Source organism: Amia ocellicauda, chromosome 7, assembly GCF_036373705.1.
Source record: "Amia ocellicauda isolate fAmiCal2 chromosome 7, fAmiCal2.hap1, whole genome shotgun sequence".
NCBI lineage: Eukaryota > Metazoa > Chordata > Actinopteri > Amiiformes > Amiidae > Amia > Amia ocellicauda.
In genome coordinates, this window is record NC_089856.1 from 44,112,278 (window position 1) to 44,135,685 (window position 23,408).

The 23,408-nt window shown below is 39.0% G+C and overlaps 1 protein-coding gene across 1 annotated transcript in view; it reads left to right on the plus strand.

The window, feature by feature from the left end:
- Positions 1 to 9,312: 9,312 nt before the first annotated feature.
- Positions 9,313 to 23,408, plus strand: part of LOC136753577 (uncharacterized) — a 30,411-nt gene continuing 16,315 nt past the window's right edge. Inside the window, exon 1 of the mRNA XM_066709816.1 lies at positions 9,313 to 9,576. Within this exon, the coding sequence (XP_066565913.1) occupies positions 9,497 to 9,576 (80 nt within the window). The 5' untranslated portion in view covers positions 9,313 to 9,496. The remainder of the gene's footprint in view (positions 9,577 to 23,408) is intronic.

Sequence of the window (23,408 nt, forward strand, 5' to 3'; positions counted from 1 at the left end):
TTTGGTAAAACTCCACAGCTTCACATAGACACTGTTTCGCTCTCCTGCTCAATAATGCTCCGAGATCAAAAACCCCAGGGAAAAGGGCCTCTAAAACCCTGCGCTTGCAAACATTTGAATGAGAGATTGAGTAAGATTCACTTTTACTAACAGACTAGAATCTTAACAAGCAAACTGGCAACTGGTCTTGTGTAGGAGCCTTATGGGCATGGTAATGAATCAGAATATTATTCAGAAAATTCTGCAGAAGACGTATCTTACATTCTTAATGCAATTCCTTGATCCATCTGCAATTAAAATGTGAACATTTCACATTCTCATATGGTTATACTCTCTCCGTCTATTAATTTTTAAGCCCATCTGCTACATCCAGCATAAACATTTTGAAGAATGCATTTTTTACAACTGATTAAATGCAACGATAGGAATGATATCCTTATTTGAGATATGTTTAAAAAAAATCTAAGTTAAATAGTTAACTAGGTTTTCCTTACCTCTTATTTGAAACTGATCCCCACTCAGGGGAGCAACATGTCTTGATATAAGATATAATCTTGTATATTCTGAGCAATAGAAAGAAAGATATGCATTTGAAGCTCGTGACAATTTATAAAGGTGATTCACAAGGATTCACAAGGAACAACGTGGATGACAATGTGAAATAAAGCATGAAGTCAACAAAGATTGGGCATTTAAATCAATCAATCAATCAATCAATCAATCAATCAATCAATCAATCCACACCTTGAAAAGAGGATGGATCCTTTTCACTCTTCTACTTACCATCCAGTGGGATGCTAATGAACTACAATCAATGGGCAAGTGTAGCATAACAGTAGTTTAGTCAATTTCTAATTAAATTTGTGGATTAGAAAATGTTGCACATTTTTGAAATTAATTCTGGGTACAGAAGATAAATCGTAAAATTGCATACATCTGTTCAGGGGTTAAGTTAAAGAAATGTTACCCCAAATCTACCCTGGCATGACTATAAAAGTAAAGTAAAATAGTGAAATATGCAGGCAGATTCAGCCACTGGTGTGACAAGTGGTTTAATATTCATGTCGATTTTTCTTTAATCTTGCCAATATAGATGTGTTGATAATCATTATGTTAACAACACAATTAGGTGTCGTGACACCTTGCCGAAGGACACTCATTAGTGGAAGTATTTTTGGATAACTAGTACCACTTCTGTTGTACTTTTTAAACAGATTTGTAGATCTGAATTTATGTCATATGGGAGGATTGGCCTAATTAACATGTCTAGTTTAGATTCTTGCCAAATCACATGGTCCTAATAAAGTGACTGGTTGTCTTTGAACAATAACACAGATTGTGCAAACCATCATAAAACCTCCTTATTTTCATTAAAACTGGACAAAACAGCATTCCCCACATCATTCTGCTATTCAGTAATGCTCATATTTATCCATGGCAAGTCAGCATTAGAGCTGGGAATAAAGTTCTAAAGAGCACCATGTGTTAGAATAGGCTGGACAATCAAATCAATATGTTTTGGATGAGGTTGCAGCCATAATCAGCACCACAAACAACTGGCACAAAAGCAAAATAACACTAGACTGGAAAACAAAAAGATTAAAAAAGTCGAGTTCGACTGAATTTGGTGTTGATATACAACTTGTTGAGTAGTAATATTTATGTAGTAATATAACCTTGTTTCACGAGTAGAAACTAATAAACTCTGCTCATGTACAGTTATAGTTTACTCCTGGACTTGACTTTGAAGTTCGTCTTAGCAATCAGAGTACAAAGACATAAATGACATCAACTCTTTGGCACAACATCCATGCGTTTAGGGAGGACGGTGTAGTACATGACTTGTTGTAAAAATGTCAAATTGAATTGTTCCACAGCTCAGGCAGGGACACACCACATATTTCTTTACCTCCACAGGGTTTTTGTCAAGGCTTAAAGAAATGAGTGGGATGATCTCATTGTAAACGTCTGAATGCCAATGGACAGAAGGTAGAAGAAAATAATATATATATTTCATTTAACATAAACGTTTCAACCTCTGTATTCTTACTTGTCTATACTTGTCTATATTATTTCCCTCTCATTAAGTTCATGTTATAACATAAAACAAACAAACTATTGTATAATTAGGTATACAAATACACAATTTCAAAGCTGAAATGTTTTTTGTGTTGTTGGCTCTTGACTTGAGAAGACAGGGAGAGGAATCAAAACACACACACACACACACACGGGAAAGAATCCACCTCAGGCCAAAGATGAACTAGTGTTACCCCAAGGAGACATTATTCATAGGAACTAAACACTCAGCTGAAGGCTTACACCACGAGCTACTGCCAGGAAGCATTAAAGTGACCGAATGGCAAGGGCACATCTTTCTCAGAAGTCACAGAAGATTGACAACAGTGCGTCGTTAAGAAAAGGGCTTTAGAGATGTTTCCGAGGGTGAGCAGCAGCTTCTATTGTCTGAGGTGTAAGAAACAGTTGTGTGACATAGGAAAAGCAGTGGGATGTGGTTAGTGTTGCTCTTTAAACATTGCATTCCTTATTACAGAAACTGCCAGAGCTTCAGACGAATGTGTCCAGGCTTATACTTACTTACTAAACTTAGGGTAGCTGCAGCAATCGTTTTTTTGAATTTGTACTGCTTCCTTTCATTAGTTTTGTTTCTTTCCAGCAGTTTTAAATGTATTTGTGTGGGTATTCGTTTCTGTTCGGTATAGCCAACGCTGCCTCAGTTTCCATGGGTACCTACAAAGTATTAGATGAGTTGGCTGATTGTGAGATTGCACCCTACGGATAATAACCATTCATTTTACATATATCAGGGATGTACTAAAATTAATGACATGAAACATCAGATGGCAATAATAGAGGAACATAATAAAGGTAGGTTTGAGATGACTGAATGTACTTATTTCAAATGTGTGCAAAGAAATGAAACATTTTCTTCATTTGTAGAAAAAGAACACATTTCTTTTTTATTTTTAGAGAAGTGACACAACATTGGGGAGGTGGATCATTTTTGTATCTGAAGTTGATTGTGGAGAACACGTGTGTCCGTGCTAAATTGAAATTGAGTTAAATTGAGTTAAATTGAAGAAGTACACATACTTTATCAAGCACATGACAGACTTGAGATAATGCTTTGTCATCATGTTTTGTGCTACCATTCATGTTTTGTACAGAGTGTGATATAAACTTTAGTATATGACATGGATCATGGTTTTTCAAAGATCCAGTACAGAGTTTATCATTTGTTTTCAATTAATTTTGATTGTCCAGCACTGAGGGAGAATGCTGTGTGAGCTACAGGTTGCCGAAATGGCACGTACTAGACTTTTCAGAGCAGGAATTCAACATTTTCTAAACAATAAACAAACATATATTTCTGAAGACTGAACCAAACCTTTGCCGATTGGTCATAAGCCAGTTGTGCATACGTACCGTTTCAGCCCCAGGCCTTTCACGGATAGAATGGGCCAATGTTTTCCTGTTTGTTGTTATTGGTTTTGTCAGATTCCCATGCATTCAACAAGATTCACTTTTCTGAATTTGCTGAACAGTATTCTTACTTTAGTTTTTTTTAGAGAGAGAGAGAGAGGGAGGCAGAGAGAGCAGGGTGAGAAGAGAAGAGGATGTGTAAAATTTGGTTTAGAAAGTAAATCTAATTAATTCGAATAAAGGAAGCGTCTTTATGAGATATGGGGCTGCGATTCTATAGCCTGGTCACACTCCAGTGGTTTGAATTATCAAGGGTCCTGCATTTGCAGACAGGCACACATCCCACTCAAATGTGATGAATAATTGATGCTGAAGGAAGTTAGCGATGCCACCGGCACAATGTTTTTGTTAACACTGTGGGTGGGGTGGTGGGAAAGATGAGTGGATTGTGTGTTTGCGTGCATTTGTGTGTGTGTGTGTGTGAATCGTTGCGGAGGCAGGTGTTGGATTTTGATTTTGCCTGGAATGCACAGAGCTGTGCAGTTAAAGGTTATATATCAATATTTCAAGATGGCAATTTTAGGAAAGTTCCTTTATTTCCTTCTCAAGACATAGCTGCTAAGCTCCCTCCTGCTTACATGTGTAACTTGAGCACCTTCAATCATCTTTACTGAAACTACAGCTGTCGTATTGATAGTATTGCCTGCCCTTCCCCTCCACACACTCCAAGGAGGGAACCTTCTGTACTTGTTTTAGATCTTATGAACTTGGACGTATGTTTATCTTATGTATTTTCCACTTATTTTATGTACTGTATTTTGAAGAATGTTTCTTGAGACATCTGAAAGTCTCCCTGGCTAAGGACATGTGCAAATACAAATAAATAATTAAGGATTTAGGTGGTTAATCCCACATTGCCTTATTAGGAGAGAGTTTTAAATGAGACAGCTTTCGGCGCATGTTAGTGCAAACTTAAGGTTTTGTGTGAACCCTAAATTGCATTAATTCTCCAACTGTGATATTAATTGACAATGTGCAGCAGCAATACTTTTTTGTCTCCAAAAGCAGGTGATCTCTAGACAGAGGGATTGCAGAGGGATACTGGACTGGTGAGTATTTCCATCAGTCGAGAGGATACACCGACTGGGAGTAAATCTCTGCCCTGCCTACTGCCTGCTCAGCATCGCCGGCACAAAAAGAGCTGCCCTGAATCTCAACATTCGGAAGAGCTTGGTTAACTGGAGTGGAAACATCATGAGAAACAATTGGATGAACTGCATTTGCATCACACTTCACTGCACAAATTAGAAGACGAGGCTCCAGTTACTGTGAATGTGAGGCACGGGACTAGCAAAGAAAACTTCAAATTCAGGGAGAGGGGAGAGAGAGAGGGGCGGGGTGGCTGCGAATTCTCTGAGCTCCTAGTTACCAAAATGAGTGTAAGTTTTCCATTTAATAACGACAGCTCAGCTTGTATTTAGAAAGAAATCTATTGTGGTTTAATGGTCTGAAAATGGCCTCAGGCTCTCAGACCAAAAGTTCCTGCAGTTCTTGCTGCTGGATGTATAAATCATCGGCAGTTTCCCTGAAGCGCTTGGCACTTGGCTCAGTTTGTATTAGATGTTTCAAAATAGAGAGCAGAGATTAATTTGTGATCCAATTTAGATTAGCGGAGCGCTGCGTGTACTGGTGCGTCCTGTACTTGGCGGTGATGTAATCCCTCGTGTCGAGATATCGGGACCGCGGTGCTTTTTGTGAGCGGGCGAGTTGAAGTAGCTCAACTTTCACATCGCTCTTTGTCTGCAGCAAGAGGGAAGAGCGGGTCTTGATATACAGTCTCTGGTGCTTTTACGGCTTTGCCTCTTGCTCTTAGTAGCATGTTTTGGCAGTGCTTTTCCTCTTTCCCCCAGTTCCTGCAGTCAGCACATAAACAACTCTGGAACAAGAATAGAATTTAAACTTGACTAACAGTATCTCAGTCACAGGTTTAAAGGACACCTCTACATCTCTATGCTCATCACCTTGTTTTGGAAAAGCTATAAAGATAGATAGAGGGTCATTCTGTGTAAATGAGCTGGTAAAAAGCTAAAACGGCACTATTGACCTATCTAGGGTGGTTCAGAGGCATCACAGTGGAGGTTTTGAAGTGGCTTTTTACTCTGTGTGACCTGCCACCCTGACTCATACTAATTGTATTCAAGGTATTTCTTAAAAGCAGTAGTTGACATACATTAGCAAAAGTGTTTATGTTCTGGCTTTTTATTATTAACATTATCCTTATTGTAATTATCGTCATTATGTTTTTAGAATGATAAGCACCACACTTGTCAAACTTACATGTGTAAGTTACACTTGTGTGCTGACGATAATAATAATAATGATTCAGTAAATTAAACCCCCGCCTCCTACATGCCAAAGAAAGGAAGGAATATCAAAAACACACAGTTTCTCTTGGCTGGCGTCCGAATATCACACCAGCACATTTCCACGGTGTTATGAACAAGCTGTATATGTAGGATTATCATGTTGAAAAATAACCCTTCAGCCTCCAGTCACCTTCCTGCAGGGATTGACGAATGTTCTGTACCTTGACAGTGACTCAATGCCTCAAATGATCCCAATTTCTAATCTCTAATGCCATAACTGTAGGTGCCCCTACCCAAGTGTTATGATTTCCAGTTGTAGCTGAACTACCTGACCTGTGCTTTTGTGTTTTTCTTTTCTCGGGTGCGCCCCTGCCCAATCCTACCCGCTCTGTCTTCCGTGAGACTGTGAGTCCTGACTGTGAGCCGGGGTCTAGTTAGTGAGTTTCAGGAAAGAAAAAAGGGTCTCCAAACACTACTTCAGTTAAATTAATACATATCGCAAATACACACACACTGAATAAAAAATCACAACCATAGTTCGGCACTTTGATATGGAAATGAAGCAGCTGGATTGAATTGCATTGGAAAGCTCTTCTTTTAGTCGTTTTCATCTTGTCCGCTCAGTCGTTTCTGTTGATACAGCTACCAGGTTTTTCTTGGCATTTATTGGTTGTGGTCTGTGATCCATTACTGATAACATTACCCTTCCAATAAGGTGACAGAGGTAAAGGGGTCTCTTTCTCTCTCTCTATCTCTCTCAGTTGTCCCTTAAGTGAGGAAATGGGAGAACAGACATTGGCACAATTATTGTTGTTCCATTCCACCTACATTCCATCTAGTCAATTAAAAAATCCAATTAGTTTAGTCTGATATTCTTCCATTCCATTTCCAATACCAGAATTAAACTGGAATTGACCCCAACCCTGGCCTGAAGCAGCGCATATCTGAGCAGAGCAGCCTTCTCTCACGTCCTCAATGGCCGAGCATTTAGGACATTTCAGATGAAGCGTCAAGATTTCCCATTCAAGGGGAAAAGGGAGTTGTTAAGTTTATTTGCATAGGCCTGCTACTTTGTTCCGCACTCCCACTGGGGAACCCTGCCAGGGCAATTCTTTATGCAAAGGTAAGGTATTGCATATCACTTGCTTCCACAAAGGCTCCACTAAGCGCAGGGAGATTAGTGAGAGTTGAACAGCAGCTCATCCCTGATGGAATTAGGAGTGCGCCGCTGACATTTTTCTACTGGCTATTCTTTCAACAGGCTTTCTAATGTACAGTGTACATTGCTCTTGCTCAGAAAACATGTTTATTTCTACAGCTTTTTGCTTTATTTTCATTGTCACTCTTCTCAAGAAATCAGCACAGCAAAAGGTACAATTTCAAAGCCTTACTGAGAACATTGATGGCATAGATTGAAGGCGGACGTTGAAAAATGCGCTGTAACTGAAGTAAACGGAAGCAGGTGAATGGCACCAGCATAAATCTCGCACCAGATGGAGAGAATCAAGCATGAAAGTCTCCAACCAGGCTGCCCCCTCCCTCCCCGAGGTTACCGTTGAGCCTGCTGTCTCTTCGTATTTGCAGTAGAACAGCAGACCTTAGTGACATTTTCCTCGTTTTGTTTAAATCTTGAAAAGGACGTATTTTGGATATCTCAAAGGCACCTCAGTGCCCCAGATTTCTCTTCTCTTGTGCCCTTTGTGTCCGTGTCATTCCCCTCCGATCTCCACAGGGTCTGCTGTAACTCCAGCTATGCTAATACCAAGGCCACAACATCTCACCTTACTTCTGCAATCGGGGACAATAGAAATCTTTGTGGAGGGGAAGCATGCTGGTTCGGGTTTTGGGTTTCCCCCATACAAGAGCTCCATAGATTCCAGATTGAAATACTCGTATTAATAACAAATGCCTCTTGTTCAAAGAAGTAAAGGTCTGAACACTGCAGCATTATAAAAACGGAAACAGATCAATGTGCTGAAGACAGGGTTTGTCTTCTTCACATGTGAAGGGCAAGAAAAGCATGTTTTTTGATTAATGTAGATGTACTGTGTTTGCCATACTTCTGTTGTTCATGCTTAGTCATTCAAACACTGTTTATTATAATCATTACTTTAGACACACAATAGGCCTTCATTATTTTGTTTGCATGGCTACAGCAATAATAATACACCAGGAATGTGCACACCTGGCCAGATGTCTCATTTCTCACAATGATTTATGCAGCGGAGCTTTAATAGTGCTTTTATTTATCTACATTTGATCCATTTGTTATTATTTTTTTCTCCAATTCACAAAACATAACGGATAATCAGTCATAGCAACTCATGGTGAGGGCATTCATCCCGTTATTGCGTTAGCATATAAATTACGCATCAGTCAGTGAGAAGACTTTATCATTTTCCCAACCTTCTCTCTGTTTTAATAGACCTGCAGCCGCCTGGATGCCGCCCAGCTAGGATGTATGTCCCACTTCTAATATATGTTCCAGTCTGTTAACCCTGGAACAATCTCTCTAAGGTTATTCTGACTATACTATACAACTGGGATCTTTACTTCGTTTGCATGGTTTCACGGGTTGATTGGCTTTTTTATATATCTATTTCAGTCACTTTAGTTTACTGCATGGTTTCTTCAGTGTTTAATGGGGTTATTTCACCCAGTGAACTCCCCTCCCGAGTTTGGTACAACTAAGCAAATCTTTTAATGCTTTCATTGGGAAGAGCTTATTGCTCTGGAATAAAACACTCTTTTCGTGGTGCAGTGCATTAGAGAGGGAAATGGGGAGAAATTATAATGAAGAAAATAAAGATTAAGCAGATATTTTTAAATAAAATAATATCTTTTAGCTGGTAATCTTGGGGAGAAATTAGGTATTTTAAGGAAATCAACAAGATTTTTTCGTTTATAGACTTATCTGAATAGATTTTATTGATTGTATTTATATGAATATAGTCATCGATACTGGAAGCATCTTCCTCCTTAATTTGTGCTTTGTTTTATTTGAAAATAAAGACTGAAATATGAGCATTTAAGTGATTTAAAGGACCTGTGGAATGTGTTATAGAAGTGAATTAGACGCATACATACATACATACACAGAGCGCCTGCTCATACATATATAGAACTTAATGTATGTACAAATACGATACATTCATTTATTGTATTAAAAGCCAGAATGTCATGTGGTTCGCATACTGCCTTGAAAGGCAACCTGAAAGAACAAAGGAAAAGGTACCTATACATTGTTTGGCTCATATCTACGGGTGTAACTGAGCTCCATGCATGTCCCCTAATAACTAACAATTGCATTTCCTTTTATTGACTTGGAAGTGATAAACTAATAAAATATGAAATAATAATCCTTGTTGGTCCTTTATTTTGCGTGTGTATATTGATCTATTTATTGTCAGACGCTCTCATCCTTATCCTGATATAGAGACACGTACATCTATAAGGACCTTTACGAGCCTGCAGACCGCACCCTCCCCGCACCTCTCCAGACGCAGCTTTTTGTTCTCCATTCTTCCCTCCTTCATTGGAGATGCGTGAGGCTCTGTCCCTGCGTCGGGCCAATCGTCTGCCAACAGGAGGAGTCATGGCTGTGGCGCTGCTGTGGAGGAGAGCCGGGGAGAGGGGCTGAAGTGCGGAGCATCAGAGAAGCAGCGGAGATCACACATCTCCACACAATGCACCAGACCGCTATGCGAAGGAAGCCAATTAAGGACAGAGCTCTGTGTTTCTGGAAGACAACCCACCCCTGGTCATTGTAAGTGAGTCTGGCTTGTACTACACAATCTATCATACAATCCGTTTTTATTCATGTGTATCCGACTGTTATTATGCATTTTCTATATTAATAAACATTTCAATGGTATGCATGTGTTGCTGATACTTTGTTTCTTTGTGTGTCGCCGTGCAGCGCTGTATACAGTATAAGCGCAGCTGGATGTGTGTGTTGTCCTGGCTTGTTGTGTGAATAGAGGAGGATGAAAGTTTGTCTGCTCGTAGTAATGAGTTTTCGCAAAGCATCAATCTATTAGTCTATTAACTGCACAGTTGTACTATGTCTTTACACCCTATGCATACTCTTGTTAAACACAACCTCACGTTGCAAACAGCACAATGCATTTCCAGTTGTCTTCATATCCATCCCTTGACTCAGTGTTATTCAATCTATGGGAGAAGGTATTCCTGGTATGAAATAACAGGTCAGTTACAACAATGTGGACTTTCACTCCCGGTCATTACTATTCCCCTAAGGCTCACTCTCTCCTCTAACTGCTTATTTAATTATGTAAAGTTGGGTTCGTATTCTCCTGTGAAAGACTATCCACTGACAAGGAAATATTTGTTTTGCATAGTGTACCGTTAGATTAAATGAATACACGAGTCGAATCACATTTCGTAAATGTACAGTTATTTTATATTACATTAGAATATTCTATTATCAATTGTAATTTGTATGTAATTTACATTATTTTGCATGCGTGTGACATGTATGCGTGAATTTCATCACTTTGCTAAATTAGTATCAACATAGTGAAATCTTGTGAGCAGTCAACTGATCGAGGTCCGGTCATTCTTATATTAGAAATAGAAACATAAAGCCGAAACGTAAAGGATCATTGAAATAGAGAAATATAGGGCACTGACGTGGTTTTGGCAGTTTCTGCATCCAGTGACCAGAAATAAACTTGAGAATCTACTTATTGTGCTAAAAGACACCTACATCTATTTTTGAAAAGGTGATTTATTATACGGTTATAAAGACGTGGAAAGAGTAGGCCTATTCGTGCAAACAAGGACCTTATCACTGAACTGTCTTAATAATTAACTTAATTATCTGCACATTATTAAACTGATTATTAAGATAACTAAAGTCAAATATTGGTTGCATTACGAACGTCCATATCTGTACTTGTTTTAGTATAATTTCAATTACTATTATTATTATTATTATTTATTTCTTAGCCCTTGTCCAAGTGCAATAATACAGTGCAGTTCAAGTCGTAATACATTTTACAAATTCCAAGTTACACAAGTGTATATGAGATATACAGTAAACAATATATAAGGTATTACATCCTTGGTTGTAAAAGCTGATAAGTGCAGACAACATATTAAGTCACAGTCTAGGGCCAGGAAGCATAGGGGAAATCAAAATAAACAATATGACTACTAGTAAAGCAAAGCAAGAAGTATGACAAAACGATGTATAAGTGCTATCTTACAGGAGAGTAAATGACTAAATTACAAGTACTGTCTGAAAAGATGTGTCTTGAGTAAGCACCGGAAGGAGGTCAGAGACTCTGCTGTCTTGACTTCAGTGGGACGGTCGTTCCACCACTCAGGGGCCAGGGATGAGAAGGAGCGGCTCTGGAGGAAGGAGAGTGGAGAGGAGGCAGAGTTAGCCTTCTGGCGCTGGAGGAGCGCAGTGGTCTGGAGGGGATGTATGGAGAGACGAGGGTCTGAATATAACTTAGTGCAGTGTGGTCGAGACAGCGGTAGGTGAGGGTCAATGTCTTGAGCTGAATGCGTGCCGCTATCGGGAGCCAGTGGAGGGAGCGGAGCAGTGGAGTAACGTGTGCGAATCGGGGCAGAGAGACACCAGACGAGCCGCAGAGTTCTGGATGAGCTGGAGCGGCGGGTAGTAGTTGCAGGCAGGCCGGCCAGGAGGGAGTTGCAGTAGTCCAGGCGGGAGAGGACCAGTGACTGGACGAGCAGCTGAGCCGAGTAGTCGGTGAGGAAGGGACGGATCCGGCGTATGTTGCTCAGGAAGAATCTACAGGTGCGTGTCAGCATGGTGATGTGCTGGGTGTAGGAGAGCGCAGGATCGAGGACGACTCCTAGGTTCTTAGCGAAGGAGAGAGTGTGGTGGATTCCAAGGGGATTCCAAGGGGATCGAGATGGAGAGGTCAGCAGAAGGTGAGGAAGAGGGGGGGGAAGGAGATAGCAGACAAGCAGGAAGAGATGCGAGAGGGGATGAGAGGGTCAGAAGAGGGAAGATCTGGGCATCATCAGTGTAGAAGTGGTAGGAAAAACCATGGGATGCGATGAGGGGGCCCAGGGAGCGAGTGTAGAGAGAGAACAGGAGGGGGCCCAGGACGGAGCCTTGGGGAACACCTGTGAGGAGAGGTTGGGGGGTGGATGAGGAACCTCGCCATGTCACTTGGTAGGTCCAGTCATTGAAGTAGGAGGAGAACCAGGTGAGAGCAGTTCCAGAGATTCCAAAGTCAACGAGGCAGGAGAGGAGGATGGAGTGATCGACGGTGTCAAATGCTACAGAGAGATCGAGGAGGATGAGGACTGAGGAGTCGGGGGCCGCTCGAGCACAGCTGAGGGAGTCAGTGACTGCCAGGAGAGCCGTCTCAGTGAGTGAGCATATATATTGTTAGGAATTGTATCACAAATTGGAAGAGGAGTGGATAAAGAATGGATGCCTATACTTTTGTTTCTGTCAACGATTTGATTAACTTAAACAGACATGACTTCAGTACTACAGTTATGCACACATTACACATTAATATAATTTTAGATGGGAGCAGTGACTGCAATGGGGATTTATTGTTCATTTATCTTTACTCCGACTCATGAGACTCAATATCCTGTTTCAGATGCCCTGACCCTGCTAACCGTTCTCATTACAAAGGGGCTATAGAAATACGTGCCCTCAGAAATAAGTCCTCAGAAGTGGAACTGAAGTCTGCCCTGTCTTTCTTTTTTCACCAAAAGAGGTGAAGCTAGGGGTGGAGTGTGTGTATGTTTGTATGCGTTTCCTAACATTTTTCATAAAATAGGTCATTTTTTATGAACGGATCCACTTTTATTTCTAGAATGATGCCAATTACACATTCTCCAACTGATGCAGAGATTACAAGAACACGAGTCTCTCTGCATCGATGGCGTAGAACAACCTTTTTATTCTTTTACTGTCAGAAACAAATGCTCGACTAACTACTGCCACGGACAGCAATGCATTGGGTGATATCAAACTTATAAATATTTATTTTGTGTCACATGACCTTACCCAGGGCAACTTGTTTTTGTCACAACCTGCACATTGCAGAACACAACTCCCTTCAAATTAAAGAAAGTTTGATTGAGATTTAGTACCAAAAAAGATTGAGTTAAATTTGCATCAATTATTGGGTATCAAATTGTCAGATGATGGTCATGATGTATTGATGTTTAAATCCTATGGTATTCATATATTAATCCATGAGGAATTATGGTACCTTATTGTAAAGTGTTACCCACAATTTTATAGAATGGAAATGAAACATAAGAATTGACCACTGCTTCACATTTTTGTTTGGTAGGGTTTGTGTTCTTACAAGTGATTATGTAGGATTTACTACAAGATTACATTTTGCAACTGTAGTGCACCTGTCTCTGCTCAAGAGAACCAATGTTAGATTGTGACCACTGCTAACTGATGCGAGGTGGATCCTAGAGACTAATAATTTCCATGGCAATGTTTTTGAACTGTCACTCCAATGGAATTAAATAGGTTAGAAAGGATAGCAGTCAATCTTCATGCCTCATATAATGGATTGACGCAATCCTTGCAAAGGGTTTCCAAATTTCAGCAGAAGTAGCAGTAAAACATTTCATAAAGATCTACCTGTTGAACAGAAGTCAGATCTACACAAATTAAAACAGCAATTTACTTTTACAGTGTAAAACATCATACCTATCTCATTACCTTGGTTTGTGTTACATTTCTGTTAGAACATAAGAACATAAGAAAGTTTACAATCGAGAGGAGGCCATTTGACCCATCGTGCTCATTAGGATCCTTAGAAAAGGATAGATTGCTATTTAATTGTGAGTTTAAATCTTAAATCCAACGATTTTTAATGTCTTTTCACTTCAACAAAAAATACAATTTCAAACTACACTGTTGGGGAATAAAAGTGAGTAAGTAATAATATAATACATGTGCTTACCATCAGAAGCAAATTTGCTCTCCACTGCCCTTGACTTTTTTTAAACAATGGTGCTTATCATTAGTTAGTGCAAACTGTTTCTACATCAAAGAAAACTGTTACCAATTGTTTAAGCAGGATTTGACATCGCTCTGTGCTATCCACTCAGATAATTTATTCATTGTTGTACTTTCCACAGGTGTGTTAAAAGGTTTATCTTGATATTATTAAGGATACATACTGGTTGATATCCATGTCATATTTTTAAAGCTACAGTTTAGTTGACCTTTAAATGTCCATACCATTTTGAAATACTCCATAAAGTGTTTCTGCTTTCATGGTGTTATAATTTTAAGGACAACACATCACATTTTTTTGGTCTGGTGTCATGTTTCTGCATTTCTACTAGACTTAATAATACACATGAAAGAGAGGCCTGGAATGCTTATTTCTAAATCATATAGAAGCATTGAACCATACATTCTCAGATTTCAGTTCAGAAGAGGACTCAGGTATGAACAATTTACAAGTTAAACAAGAATCATAAGAGCAGTATCCAATTACAAATGTTTTGCTGTAACCCATATAAGATGTGAAACTGCATTTAAGAAGAGGAGGAATGTAAATGTTTTGAAAATGAAGTTGTATTGAATCTGGAATTAAAATTAATGGAATTTTCCAGTGCTCTATATATTTTGTGTTTGTGTCTGAAAATAATATGTAGATTTAATTTTCGACAGTGGTATCGTGGTAATTTGGAAAAGTTGACTTTGGCAAATGTGCTTTGTAATTTTAAAGTTTCCAATGAGTTTTCCTTGCATACAGTTGTCATAGACTATCGTTGTTTTTTCTGGACGCTACCAAAAGATGGATTTAAAAAGTGGTTTGTACATTTTGTGGGATGAGTTATATATTTGAATTACAGACTTCGTCACTCAGTAAAAACAATGGGGAAATAATGAACAAAAACAATCTACTGTACTTCTACAGAAATCATATGGGATTTTACACTTGAAACCAATTTAGAGATTTTAGAGTCCTGAAGAAATTAAAATTTTAATTTTGCTGCCTAGAAGCAGACAGATATAACCTGAGATAACCTGAGATTCTACAGAAAGCTACAGAGAGCTACAGAAAGACTAGGGCAGTGCTATCCCCTTGTGAAGTGTAATGAGTATAATACATTTTATAGTATTATAATTCTAACACTGTTTAAAATAAGTAATTATAAAATAAGAATACATTAAAACACAAAGAGGATTATTCATTAACAGGAGCTTTCATTTTCAGGACTTGGTTTTGTAACCTGTATTTCAGTCTTCCAGACCCCAGGGGCCAATATAGCCGGAGTAAAGACACTTTTTCAGCAATAATTAACAAACATCTTATTGGGGTAGCTTAATCATCTCACTTATTCATTATATTACTATAAATTAGGTGCATGGCTACAAATACACAATCATGCACCTGTTTTCTCCAATAGAATTATAGATATGGCAAGTGTTCACCAAGATCACATATACACTCACCTAAAGGATTATTAGGAACACCATACTAATACTGTGTTTGACCCCCTTTCGCCTTCAGAACTGCCTTAATTCTACGTGGCATTGATTCAACAAGGTGCTGAAAGCATTCTTTAGAAATGTTGGCCCATATTGATAGGATAGCATCTTGCAGTTGATGGAGATTTGTGGGATGCACATCCAGGGCACGAAGCTCCCATTCCACCACATCCCAAAGATGCTCTATTGGGTTGAGATCTGGTGACTGTGGGGGCCAGTTTAGTACAGTGAACTCATTGTCATGTTCAAGAAACCAATTTGAAATGATTCGACCTTTGTGACATGGTGCATTATCCTGCTGGAAGTAGCCATCAGAGGATGGGTACATGGTGGTCATAAAAGGATGGACATGGTCAGAAACAATGCTCAGGTAGGCCGTGGCATTTAAACGATGCCCAATTGGCACTAAGGGGCCTAAAGTGTGCCAAGAAAACATCCCCCACACCATTACACCACCACCACCAGCCTGCACAGTGGTAACAAGGCATGATGGATCCATGTTCTCATTCTGTTTACGCCAAATTCTGACTCTACCATCTGAATGTCTCAACAGAAATCGAGACTCATCAGACCAGGCAACATTTTTCCAGTCTTCAACTGTCCAATTTTGGTGAGCTTGTGCAAATTGTAGCCTCTTTTTCCTATTTGTAGTGGAGATGAGTGGTACCCGGTGGGGTCTTCTGCTGTTGTAGCCCATCCGCCTCAAGGTTGTACGTGTTGTGGCTTCACAAATGCTTTGCTGCATACCTCGGTTTTAACGAGTGGTTATTTCAGTCAAAGTTGCTCTTCTATCAGCTTGAATCAGTCGGCCCATTCTCCTCTGACCTCTAGCATCAACAAGGCATTTTCGCCCACAGGACTGCCGCATACTGGATGTTTTTCCCTTTTCACACCATTCTTTGTAAACCCTAGAAATGGTTGTGCGTGAAAATCCCAGTAACTGAGCAGATTGTGAAATACTCAGACCGGCCCGTCTGGCACCAACAACCATGCCATGCTCAAAATTGCTTAAATCACCTTTCTTTCCCATTCAGACATTCAGTTTGGAGTTCAGGAGATTGTCTTGACCAGGACCACACCCCTCAATGCATTGAAGCAACTGCCATGTGATTGGTTGGTTAGATAATTGCATTAATGAGAAATTGAACAGGTGTTCCTAATAATCCTTTAGGTGAGTGTATAATCTGTAAACATGAGAGATTTTGTTTGTGTTGGAATAAAAAGTCTAGTGCATCATGTTATGTTGGATTTAGGCCATGTCAGCTGGTTAATCCAATCAAAGACATCCCACTGCCGTTTTCTTTTGCATGTGCTACAGATTTTCCATTTCTGAAATACAGTTAACAAACCCAGAAACAGAATCTAACAGGGGGGTCTTCCAGATGAAAACCACAGTTGTTGTGTGTCGAATATCCGTACAGCTTTCAGAAAGGAAATGTGGTTTATTTTTGTATTGATCCGGTTACAATGTAAGTATTCAGTTTTTCAGAAAGAGGCATTGATGCCCCTGCAGTTTAGTCTGGTTAATATTATTGTTATTTTGTCTTTTACAAATGCAGATTTTTCACAACATGAACCTTATTTGTCAAATCTCTTAGAATACTAAGCTCTTAAGTGGATATTTGGCATTCTTTGCTTTCTCATGTATATTACGTTGAATTTCCGAAGTCATTGTAACAGCACATCAACTCTGCCATGAGAATTAGGTCCAATTGGCACACTGACTTTTATTGGCTGCTTGTCACTTGTCAGAAATTTACCATCACTTATACAACTCTAGCATGACAAGATCAGCACACGATTTATGCTGGCAGTAGTATGAAATGAGAGGGTGGGGGGGGACTGTTTTAATGGAATGTTCTATAAATACTGTCTTTAAAGTTGAATTAATCCCAAAGTCTCTCACAATAAAGGCTCAATATGTAATTCTCACATATGCAAAATATAAAATAATAAGGTAAATGCATCTCCTTAAACTAATAGTGATACAGCACCAAGACAAAACCCAGTCTTCCTTTTTCCAATATGATACGGGATACCTCAGTATTTGTGTGTGTGAAGGGACTGGAGGCCAGGTTATATCAAAACCTGCAAAGGATGTCAAGTACAGGTGTAGTTTGTCGCTTTGTTTTGATCTAAACAGATCCTGAACACACCAGAGTGACACTACAACAACACATCACCTGTGTCAAGTTCAGATATACTTCAGAGATTACTTCCAGTTTCCTCGGTGGTAGTTTTGATGTAGGGTGTGGCTGTTGCGTCTGTTCTTACCAAACAGCAATTGAAAGGAGGACCAGATAGGTGAACAAGTATTTGTTTTCCCGAATTACACAATCCTTTCTGTGATGCTACTAGTGTTGTGGTGACAAAATCTACTGAGGCAATTCGCTTCAGAAATAGACATAATTTAGTATTTTTATAAACAGCACTATATTAATTCTTTAATGAACCCAAAAGATTAATGTATAGGCACTCAACCGCATTATATACTGTTGTTCAGGGTGTGTTCAGGGTGGGTTCATTGTAAAGTCTGTGGCACCAGTCTACACCTAGGTCAACTAAAAATAAATGTTCTTTAAAAAAACATATGAAACCCTAAAGTGCGGGAAACCAAATAAATAGACGTCTTCAGTGAGAAATGCAAAATATGTCTGATCTCTCCTCAAACCCTTCTTGCAAAGTATCGTTGATGTGCATACTTTGCTAGTTACCAATTAGACAGTTTTTCTAGTGTTAAGATGAATGGTCTTGTTTGGAAATTATGGGATGTGCTGGATTGTCTTGTCCTTTTCTCGTATTCTATTACAATCAATAAAAGAGGCTTCCAGAGGCTCATATATATTCAGCAAATGCGTTTGACTTTAATTCTATTGGCTTAGAAAATTATAGCATTCTCTTTATGTGGGCAAATCGGCAGGACTTGAGTTGAGGGGCGGTTTCTCAAGCTAGCTTATAAAGTTATATCAGTAGAGATGCAGCCTGTATACAGAGCTGTTGTTGAGCTGTTGAGGTGAATGGACCTGAAGGCCAGTAGTACTGCGCTGTAGGAAGGAAATTAGAAACTTCAAAGACAGCAGTTGACAGAAACAGCATATAGCCGATCGATACAGCCAGAATTTATATTTTCAAAGTTTTTTTCATTATGCTACCAAGCAATTCTTTGATTAATTAATGAAATAATCAATGTCCCTTGTTTACCTTTGCTGGAGAGACCTCTGCCTTCTGTCAATCTCAAGGCATCTACGTAACATCACTGTAAATGTACCTTGAGAACCAAGTGACTAGCTTTATTCCTTAGACAATGTGATCAGTTCAGTCCACAACATGAATCACCTGTACATAATGAAAACAAGTGAGAAAAACCCTCAGGGCTGGGGATATGGCATTCAGCTTTCACCATAAAATGTTACTAGTAGTTTTAATTGAGTTATTAACAGTGGCATTTCGATGAAGGCTTTGTAGCTTGAATGACAGTTTCTAAAGTATGCTTCATAAATGCAAAGATAAACTGAAGTATAAACATATTCTTTACCAAGAGTCATAGGTGTCTGAAACAGCCTGCCTGGCAAGTGGAGTTCTCTAAGTGAGCCTTGATGGGATTATTTGATCAATGAGCAACCCAAACAAATGTAATATTATAAACCTGTTTTTAACGATGGGTAAATATCATCTGTTTGCAATTATTACTAAGCATTTGTCTTCAAACAGGATGATTGAAAAACTTTAATGTCAAGTAAAACAGATATTTTGAATTACATTTAATTACATAAAGATGGAATACCAACTGTTTCAGATTAGAGTTACACTATTCTTGTTTGCAAACACAACAACCCATCGGATCTGGAGCAAATAATGAAAAAAAGAATTCCTGGACAGTAATATATATATATATATATATATATATATATATATATATATATATATATATATATAGAGAGAGAGAGAGAGAGAGAGCATTGACTAGATTTTAATAATGACAAAATCAATGTGACATACATTCACCCACCAACAGTTATTGTTACATTTTCATTTAAACCAGGGTTTAATGTAAATGTATTGAGGTATACATTCACTCTTATTTTAGTTTTCTCTCCTTATCCTTAACTTGCTTTGAGAGAACCTGAAAAGGCAAAAACAGGAGAAGAAATGCAAGAAGTGAGACCGAAACCAAGTCATATTGTCAACGGTCTAATGGTTAATGCAACATTATGTTTAAATAATTGCAGAACTGAAAAAATAAACATTCATGTCAATGCAAATAATGCAGAGAAGCTCTGTCTCTGGGATTATCCACAATCAAACAGTGTTTGCGGATATATCAATTTCATAAATGTGTACAGTCCTAATTAGGGTTGCCACCCGTTCCATAAATAACGCAATTGTTCCGTATTTTCATACCTGAGTAACAAAAGTAAAATCAATACAGTTGGGAACCACAATGAAACGATGTTTCCTTGGTAAACTTTTCCTGAGAGTAAGTCATTAAATTGCAAGCACGTAAGGTTAGCTCTCTACTCCCAAGTTTGCGCAGATTTTTCACAGACTCTGGGACGAAACTGTCCAAGTTCTGCGTCTGCATGAACGCAGCCGGAACAGACGTCACCAGGCGATGCAGCCACAGGCTACAAAGTGTGCACAATTTCCATGTGTTCCATGTAATTGTAAGTGCACATCTGGCAAGGAAATACATAATAATACATACATGTTTTACAGGTGTATTTCTCTCAAAGCACACATGAAATGTATATTGCAATCCAGTGTAAATATGATATTATACACAAAGAGCTTCTTGTCACCTTGATCTTTAACATGGCCTGCGGTGAATTCACCAGCACTGTTTTGAAAGGCACTGCTTCAAGCTGCAAGGAGTAACACCAAGTACACTTGGAAGAAGAAGTAATATGGACAGTCAGATAATTTAAAGAAGAGTGATATAGGAATTAAATCTGAGAAAACAAAATGTTAAATTAATTCTTATTAATTCTTCTTATTATTATTTTTTGGCTGTTTTGCAAACTCCTCTAGTCTTTTCTTGCAATGCTTTTAAGGTACTTTTGAATGCTTGTCTCTCTGCCGCACGCCCCCTTCCCACATAGGCTATAGACAGAATTAACTTGAATGTAAACTATTCTGGTGATGCCACAGCAGGGGAGATTTCTCAAAGGCAAAAAAGAAAAAACACCTTTGACCTCATATTTCATGAAAATAAAGGTACATTTTGTCAGGATTGTGTTCTCCGAAGTCACCAGGTACAGCCATTTAAAGGCTTTATCCCTAAAATGTTCGCCCGGGGGTGGGCATGTCCCCGGACCCCCCTAGCTTGACTCCGCCTCCGCCCGCTGTTCCTTTTTTTTGTTTCTCAAAGGTTGCATCCCTAGTCCTAACACAGGGCTGAATCAACACAGCATTGTATAGCAGTGTTAATTTCGTCAACGAAAACTATGACTAAAAGTATTCGTCAACGACCTATTTTCTGTGACGATAACGAGACGAAATACTGGGAAGAAAACGATAACTAAAACAAATGCCTTCTAATTTTAGTTGACTGAAATGTGACGAAATGAAAATTAAACAAGACTAATGGACATGGACTAATGACAGTATTTTGCGAGGCTGCCGGTCACGGAGCCATTTCATGGTCCAATCATAGTCGTGCACGCCTTGTCTCGGCCATCGCATTCGTGTAACGCAGCTAATCGCAGTCTAAAATGAGTTTTCGTCGACTAATATTAACAAAAACTAATTGAAGATGAAATTACTAAAATGTGACTAAAACTGATAAGCATTTTAGTCAATAGCGTAAGACTAAAACTAAATCTAAAATAGCTGCCAAAATTAACACTGTTGTGTAGAAGGACAGAGACAGTTGTGGGGTAGCATTTGGTTTTGCAGACCATTAGTTTGGCAGCAGAAATTAAACCTCTCTGTTTAAACACAGTTTGCATTCTGAACTGCCTAGCCCTAAACTACACTACACTTCAAAATATCTTACGCATACAAGCCCTCAACCAAAGAGTAGCTCGGCCTGGAGTGGATTGGTTTTTTATATTTTTTGTTGAGTTATTTCAGAGCTTATATTATCTGTGTTTCCTAATAAGTGTGTTCGTTGTCTCCTATACTAGCATTACAGTTGTGATTGGTAATGTGCTCTGAAGAGTTTTATGAGACTGAATTATTCTGCTACTTACGATACGTTTTTTTTTTAATGTTTCTGAGAATAAGAACAGGGGAAACTCAAGAAATGGACAGAGAAAACTATTCAGCATCTCCCAGTGCTGGCAGACTGTTTGTAAACTAGACCGTGTCTGGATCGATTTCTAAATTACTACGCCGACTAATGCCCTAGTCTCTGTACACTACTCTGCGCCTTCAGAAAGAAACTACTGCTAAAACAAGATCGGCCTGAGACTATAATACTAATAAATTGAACAATCTTGTGCTCCAAATGCTGCTTTTCCTTCAAAGCTCAATGCCATGTTTGCAGGAAGAATTAAAAGTGCAGTTCCTTTGCTTCCCAGGTAGTCTGGAGACCTAAGTAATCTTCTTTAAAGGAGGAGGCGAGTGAACAGGAGAGGGAAAGCACAGACAGCTTTTTTTTTTTTTTAATACAAAGAAAAATGGGAACCATGTGGAGCAGGAAGGGTGATCATTAAAATAAATAAAAAGGTGTAGAAGGCTGGAGGTGAGATAGGATTTCAAAGGCTGGATTACACCAAGGGACAGAGGAAGACAGACAGAGAGAGGGAGGGAGGGAAGTGGACCAACCTTTATTCTGAGAAATAAAAATGCATGGTCTTTACACCTGCAAGATGTAATACATTCACTTCAGCTCTATGGGTAATCCAATTCAAAATACAGTCTTGTTCTATATGCATACATTCCCTAAGACTTAGATTCAAACAGAAATTGTTCCTGAATCAGCAGGGACAGGACAAATATTTTTGTATAAATAAAAACACCCCCCCAATTCAAAATCAGAGTTCCTCTGTGGTGGTTTCCTTTATTTATGTTATATCAGCCTATTATTTTTGACTGCAGGTTGACCCAATTCCATGTAGGGCTGTTCCACCGCCTTCAAAACATGAAACGTTTGCGAATGGACCACAAATAGGTTGTGGTTGACTTTGCTCCCCTCACAGTCCACACTGCAGATTCATCACCTGAATACCAAACTGGAGATGAGAAACATCCCTTTCTGTTAAAGGTAAATACAAGCACATACATGAGCAATTCTGGTTTCCTCTTGGGTGAACAGGTATTTGTTTTCCTGAATTACACAATCCTTTCTGTGATGCTACTAGTGTTGTGGTGAGAAAATGTACTGAGGCAATTCGCTTCAGAAATACACATAGCAAGTACTCAAAGTATATTTATAAATAGCAATATATGAATACTTTAATGAACCCAAAAGATGAATGTATAGGCACTCAACCGTATTATATATCAAGTTGTCGCCTCCTATATGTTATGTCATATAGTGTCACTGTGGTGCCTCCATGCCTTCAGGCTGCACTGCGGTGATGGTTCCACAAAAGTCTGTGAGAAAATGACTCAAAGCCTAGTTCTGGAAATCCACTAGACTGTGAGGACTGTCCTTTATTTAAGTCTACAGTGCAAACTGTTGTTCAGGGTGGGTTCATTGTAAAGTCTGTGGCACCAGTCTACACCTAGGTCAACTAAAAATAAATGTTCTTTAAAAAAACATATGAAACCCTAAAGTGCGGGAAACCAAATAAATAGACGTCTTCAGTGAGAAATGCAAAATATGTCTGATCTCTCCTCAAACCCTTCTTGCAAAGTATCGTTGATGTGCATACTTTGCTAGTTACCAATTAGACAGTTTTTCTAGTGTTAAGATGAATGGTCTTGTTTGGAAATTATGGGATGTGCTGGATTGTCTTGTCCTTTTCTCGTATTCTATTACAATCAATAAAAGAGGCTTCCAGAGGCTCATATATATTCAGCAAATGCGTTTGACTTTAATTCTATTGGCTTAGAAAATTATAGCATTCTCTTTATGTGGGCAAATCGGCAGGACTTGAGTTGAGGGGCGGTTTCTCAAGCTAGCTTATAAAGTTATATCAGTAGAGATGCAGCCTGTA